The 6,396-nt window shown below is 46.6% G+C and overlaps 1 protein-coding gene across 1 annotated transcript; it reads left to right on the forward strand.

The window, feature by feature from the left end:
• The first annotated feature begins 1,501 nt into the window (after positions 1 to 1,501).
• On the forward strand, positions 1,502 to 5,828 carry LOC133392729 (uncharacterized protein K02A2.6-like). Its single transcript, XM_061653587.1, has 3 exons — positions 1,502 to 1,898; positions 2,394 to 3,426; positions 5,687 to 5,828. The coding sequence occupies exons 1-3, from the start codon at positions 1,502 to 1,504 to the stop codon at positions 5,826 to 5,828; spliced, it is 1,572 nt and encodes a 523-aa protein (XP_061509571.1).
• The last annotated feature ends 568 nt before the right edge of the window (positions 5,829 to 6,396 follow it).

The raw sequence follows: 6,396 nt of genomic DNA on the forward strand, positions 1-6,396 counted from the left end.
AATAAAAAATAGTCCACATGCTTGAAGCAATGCCTGATTCGAAAATCATAATTGTCTACTACTTGTAAATACGTTTACCCGCATTTTGTACACTGTCCACATGATTTAAATGACTGTCAACTTCGATTGTATCGAAAACATGTCTGAGCTTTCATAACCGCCAAAGAAAAGCAGTGTTCGATTTTATCTGCATCTATGTAACAAACAAAATTGTTATAAAACCCGAATTGACACTGAACCAATAACGGTACGGGAACTGGCCCGAACCCATTGCGATTCTGAAACTGATCTCGAATCCTTATTGTTGTGGAGACGGACAGCGTCGCGCAACATTGTGGCTCTGGGTTGTTCGCAGAGTGCGACAGCCCTGGACGTCACCCGAGCTGTCCGTCGAGGGCGACCGTGTGACGGAGCGAAAGGGCCGCGCCATCGCGGCTAGGGCACGACGGCTGTTCACCCGGGGCATTCGGTTCTCGGGTGATCAACGAGTGCGGTAACCGTTACGCGGCTGCGCCGAGGTTTTTACATTTCAACAAGTATTTAATGTGTTAGGAATAAAGTTTGCATGTTTTGTTTGTAACCTTTTAATTGTGCTTAGTTCAGTGGTTTATTCAAATAAGTGAACGGATATCCGAACACAACAGTGGCGACGAGGAAAAAAAAAAAGTAGTATAGAGATACATACACATAGACACATAGAACTACAGTGCAGTGCAGTGAAATTCGGACGCCTTGGTGAATTGAAGTGAAAATTAAGCGCAAACGGCGAAGGATGAACAGCCCCGAAAACTCCGCTGCGGATGAGCAGCGTCGAGCATCCCAACATTGGCCAACCGATTTCGGCGCCAGCACCTCGCAGCAGCATCATCCGCCTCCTGGACAAAATGGAACTGGACCGCCATCGCAGAATGTTTCCCCTGCGCCATCATTTTTATTCCCGGGGGCAATGCCATCTAGTAATGAAGCAAACACGGTAGTCCAAGTGTTGCAGCTTCTTAAGCAACAAATGGCACAACAGCAGAAATTAATGGAGCAGCTGATGAGTCAGCAGCAAGTTTCGTTCCAGCCGCAGCAGATTGATCCGCCTCCGCAGCCAACCCCCAGCAACCCCGAACAAATTTTGGACACCATTGCGAACCAAATCGTGGAATTCCGTTTCGAACCCGATTCGGGAATAACATTCGAGGCCTGGTTCGCCCGCTATGAAGAGTTGCTGACCAAAGATGCTTCAAGGCTCGAAGATGCTGCCAGAGTTCGCCTTCTGATTCGTAAGTTGGGTCCCACGGAACACGAGAGACTAACAAATTTTCTTTTGCCTAGCTTGCCACGCGATTTCACCTTGGACGCCATCGTGGACAAACTAAAAAAGCTTTTTGGCAAAATGGAATCGCTTCTCAGCAAACGTTATAAATGTTTCAACATTACAAAAGCACGCTCGGAGGATATGCTGACCTTCGCCTGCCGCGTAAACCGTGCTTGTGTAGATTTTGAGTTGTCGAAAATGACGGAAGATCAACTCAAAAGCCTGGTGTTCGTGTGTGGCCTCAGGGAAGACGAAGACGCTGAAAGCCGTACTCGCTTTTTGTCTCGCATCGAGGAAAAATGTGATATCACTCTCGAGCAGCTGTCTGCCGAATGCCAGCGAGTGGCTAACCTTAAGAAGGACAGTGCGATGATTGCTGATTGCGGCGAACGTGTTCTAGCGGTAAAAAGCAATCATCAACGACGTTATCCGTACCAGCCGCGGAATCAGTATGAGGGCACGTCTCATTCACACTTCCAGTCGAGCACCAATGGAAGGCGCACACAGCAGGGATGGGAGAACAATGAGAAGGCAAAATACGACAAGCCTAAAAATCCTTGTTGGCTGTGCGGAGAGCTACATTGGATGCGTGAGTGTACGTTCACCAATCATAAATGTTGCGACTGTGATCAAATCGGCCATCGTGAAGGATGTTGCAGCACCGCAAATCGACGTCGCAAATATGTCCACTACAACAATGCAAACATTCGAGTCGTAACAGTGAACGTCTGCCAAGTTCAGAAGAAGCGAAAATTCGTCACGGTTGTCATCAATGATCAGCCGGTGGAACTACAACTTGACACCGCATCCGATATCACAATAATTAGCCAAAGTCTGTGGAAGCAATTAGGGAAACCACCTTTGGCCAACTCTACAGTGAAAGCTAAATCGGTTTCTGGAGCAAACCTGCAAATAGATGGCGAGTTTCAGACAGATGTTAGAATTGGAAATACGACTCGCCAAGCTACCATCAGAGTCATCGATGCGGAGCATCTTTTACTTGGCGCAGATTTAGTGGAGCTTTTTGATCTAGGCTCCATTCCGATGGACGCTTTCTGTAACAGCATCTCTACGGAACCGGTATCCAAAGTGCTCGAGCGAAAATTCCCAGCCGTCTTCAATGGTACGGGGCTATGTACCAAGACTTGTGTCCAACTTCAGCTGAAGGAAGGTGTTCATCCGGTGTTCTGTCCGAAGAGACCGGTCGCATATGCGGTGCAGGATATGGTCGATAAGGAGCTGGATCGATTGGCGGAAAGAGGAATAATCTCTCCCGTAGATTATTCGGAATGGGCAGCTCCAGTGGTAGTCGTCAGGAAAGCGAATGGGAATGTGCGACTCTGTGGCGACTACTCTACCGGATTGAACTCAGCGCTTCGGCCTCACGAATATCCACTGCCCCTACCGGAGGACATATTTGCTAAATTAGCACACAGTAAGTTATTTAGCAAAATTGACCTATCCGATGCATTTTTGCAGGTTGAAGTCGACCCTCGCCACCGTCCACTACTCACCGTCAACACACATCGTGGACTGTACACCTACAATAGATTGCCACCGGGAATTAAGGTAGCTCCAGCAGTCTTCCAGCAGCTTGCAGACACTATGTTAGCTGGAATCAGCGGGGTATCCTGTTACATGGACGACATAGTTATCGGGGGCTCGTCAGAACAAGAGCACGATGCAAATCTATCAGAAGTATTGAGGCGGATTGAAGAATACGGTTTTACGATTCGGGCTGAAAAGTGCGCTTTTAAGGTAAAACAGATTCACTATTTAGGATATATAATTGATACAAACGGCATGCGCCCCGATCCTGCAAAAATAGAGGCTATTACGAGACTACCAGAGCCTACAGACTTGACAGGAGTTCGTTCATTTTTAGGGGCTATAAATTATTATGGCAAATTCGTGCCCAACATGAGGGAACTGCGCTACCCCTTAGATAGCCTTTTAAAAGCTGATACGCCATTCCGTTGGACCAAAGAATGCAGGCAATCATTTAACAATTTCAAAACGCTGCTCTCGTCAAATTTGCTATTGACACATTACGATCCAAAACAGAATATAATAGTATCTGCAGATGCATCCTCAGTTGGTCTGGGAGCCACTATTAGACACGAGTATTCGGATGGTTCCATTCGTATAGTTCAGCACGCATCGAGAGCGCTCACCAAAGCAGAACAAGGCTATAGCCAAATCGATCGCGAGGGTCTGGCAATCATATTTGCGGTCACCAAATTTCATAAAATGATTTATGGCAGACGTTTTAAACTCCAGACGGACCATCGTCCGCTGTTGAGAATATTTGGTTCGAAAAAGGGCATACCAGTATATACGGCTAACCGACTACAACGATTTGCACTTACTCTTTTATCGTACGACTTTGATATAGAATATGTCCGTAGTGAATCTTTTGGCAATGCCGATATTCTTTCTCGATTAATACGAGCGCACGAAAAACCGGAAGAAGACTTTCTGATAGCTTCAGTGAGCTTAGAAGCTGAGGTGAAATCTATCGCTGCTAGTAACCTTGGGGCTTTTCCTATAAGTTTCGATGCAGTCGTTTGTGAGACTAAATCAGATCCCCTGTTAAGGAAGCTTTACGAATACGTGCAAAATGAATGGCCAAGAAATGCTACCATCAGCGGCGAATTATCGCAATACTATCATAGGAAAGATAATCTCTCAACAATCGAAGGCTGCATTTTATTCGGAGAGAGGGTGGTCATACCCGAAAGACTAAGAGAACGCTGCCTCCTTCAGCTTCATCGAGGACATCCGGGTATACAGCGAATGAAGGCGATCGCTCGCAGTTATGTATACTGGCCAACAATTAATGATGATATTACTGATTGTGTAAATGCTTGCCATCCTTGCGCCCTTGCGGCCAAATCACCTAATCACACAAATCCTGTACATTGGCCAAATACTAAAACACCTTGGGAACGTATCCATGTAGACTACGCAGGGCCTCTTGATGGCGAATACTTTTTAGTAGTGGTGGATGCATTTTCTAAGTGGCCTGAGATTATCAAGACACAAAGCACAACCTCGACTGCTACCATCGGAATACTCAGGAGTTTATTTGCGCGTTTTGGCATGCCGGTCACACTTGTAAGTGACAACGGAACACAATTTTGTAGCAGTGAATTTGAGGAATTTTGCCTGCGTAGTGGTGTTCATCATCTTACTTCTGCCCCGTACCATCCGCAGTCGAACGGACAGGCGGAAAGATTTGTCGATACGTTCAAGCGAGCTCTGGCCAAGATAAGAAATAGTAGAACGTCTCTGCAAGAATCTCTAGATATATTTTTACAAACATACCGGACGACTCCTAACTTCCAAAACCCGCAACATCAGTCTCCAGCGGATGTAATGTTTGGCAGATCCATTAGAACATGTTTTGAGCTTCTTCGTCCACCTTCCAAAATGCAGTATGAATCGTCTATGAATACCAGCAGAGTTTTTGCGAGGGACGATCTGGTTTACGCGAAGCTTTATCATCGCAATGGTTGGAAATGGGTTCCCGCAGTGGTAGTTCAGAAGCGCGGCAACGTCATGTACAAACTAAACACAGGTCAACGGATGATTATCAGTCATGTGAACCAGTTGAAGCGCCGCGGCAACAGCATCGAGCAGCTTGATACCGAAACTGCATCCGCGTTACCACTTGAAGTGTTGCTAGAGGCATGGAACCCATCGTCATCGTCATCGTCATCGTCATCGTCATCGTCATCGTCATCGTCATCGTCATCGTCATCGTCATCGTCATCGTCATCGTCATCGTCATCGTCATCGTCATCGTCATCGTCATCGTCATCGTCATCGTCATCGTCATCGTCATCGTCATCGTCATCGTCATCGTCATCGTCATCGTCATCGTCATCGTCATCGTCATCGTCATCGTCATCGTCATCGTCATCGTCATCGTCATCGTCATCGTCATCGTCATCGTCATCGTCATCGTCATCGTCATCGTCATCGTCATCGTCATCGTCATCGTCATCGTCATCGTCATCGTCATCGTCATCGTCATCGTCATCGCCATCGTCATCGTCATCGTCATCGTCATCGTCATCGTCATCGTCATCGTCATCGTCATCGTCATCGTCAGCGTCCGTGTCGCAGCCCATCTCGGCTAACAGTAGGCCGCAATCGTCATCAACAGTACCTTTGAATCCCGTTTTACCAGCACAACCAATGGAACCGGTCCCGCATGCTTCTCGTTCGTCGGAATCTAAGAAGGTACCTCTGCCTCGCCGCTCTTCTCGTATAAGAAGAGTTCCGCGAAGGCTCCGCCCGTACTTTCTATCCTAAAGCGGGGAGATGTTGTGGAGACGGACAGCGTCGCGCAACATTGTGGCTCTGGGTTGTTCGCAGAGTGCGACAGCCCTGGACGTCACCCGAGCTGTCCGTCGAGGGCGACCGTGTGACGGAGCGAAAGGGCCGCGCCATCGCGGCTAGGGCACGACGGCCGTTCACCCGGGGCATTCGGTTCTCGGGTGATCAACGAGTGCGGTAACCGTTACGCGGCTGCGCCGAGGTTTTTACGTTTCAACAAGTATTTAATGTGTTAGGAATAAAGTTTGCATGTTTTGTTTGTAACCTTTTAATTGTGCTTAGTTCAGTGGTTTATTCAAATAAGTGAACGGATATTCGAACACAACACTTATTGATTCTGGAACTGATCCCTAATACAAACCATAAGCAAAACCTTCACGAGTCCTAGAACTGATATTAAATTATCGGTCCTTGAGCTGATATTAATATCAGTTTTGGAACTGATTTTGAATGCATGATATTTTTGGAACTATTTCTCAGTCTAAAGAATACCCCAAACCTATACCGGTCCTAGAACTGTTATATGCTGAATCCATGCCGGAACTGTTCTACAACCCATAGCGGAATTTGGGGCAAGTGTGCCACCTTAAGCATTTCATGTTACAACTCACTAAAACGTATTTGTAAAAAGTCGATTTGAATCTCATAACCGTTTTACATCTTTTTCCTCACTCATAAATGAATTTTGCTTGAAAAAAGTGCAAACAAAACTGTTTTTGAAGCGTTTTAAAAAGGGTTCAAAAAGACGT

This window comes from Anopheles gambiae, chromosome 3 (genome assembly GCF_943734735.2).
Source record: "Anopheles gambiae chromosome 3, idAnoGambNW_F1_1, whole genome shotgun sequence".
NCBI classification, from domain to species: domain Eukaryota; kingdom Metazoa; phylum Arthropoda; class Insecta; order Diptera; family Culicidae; genus Anopheles; species Anopheles gambiae.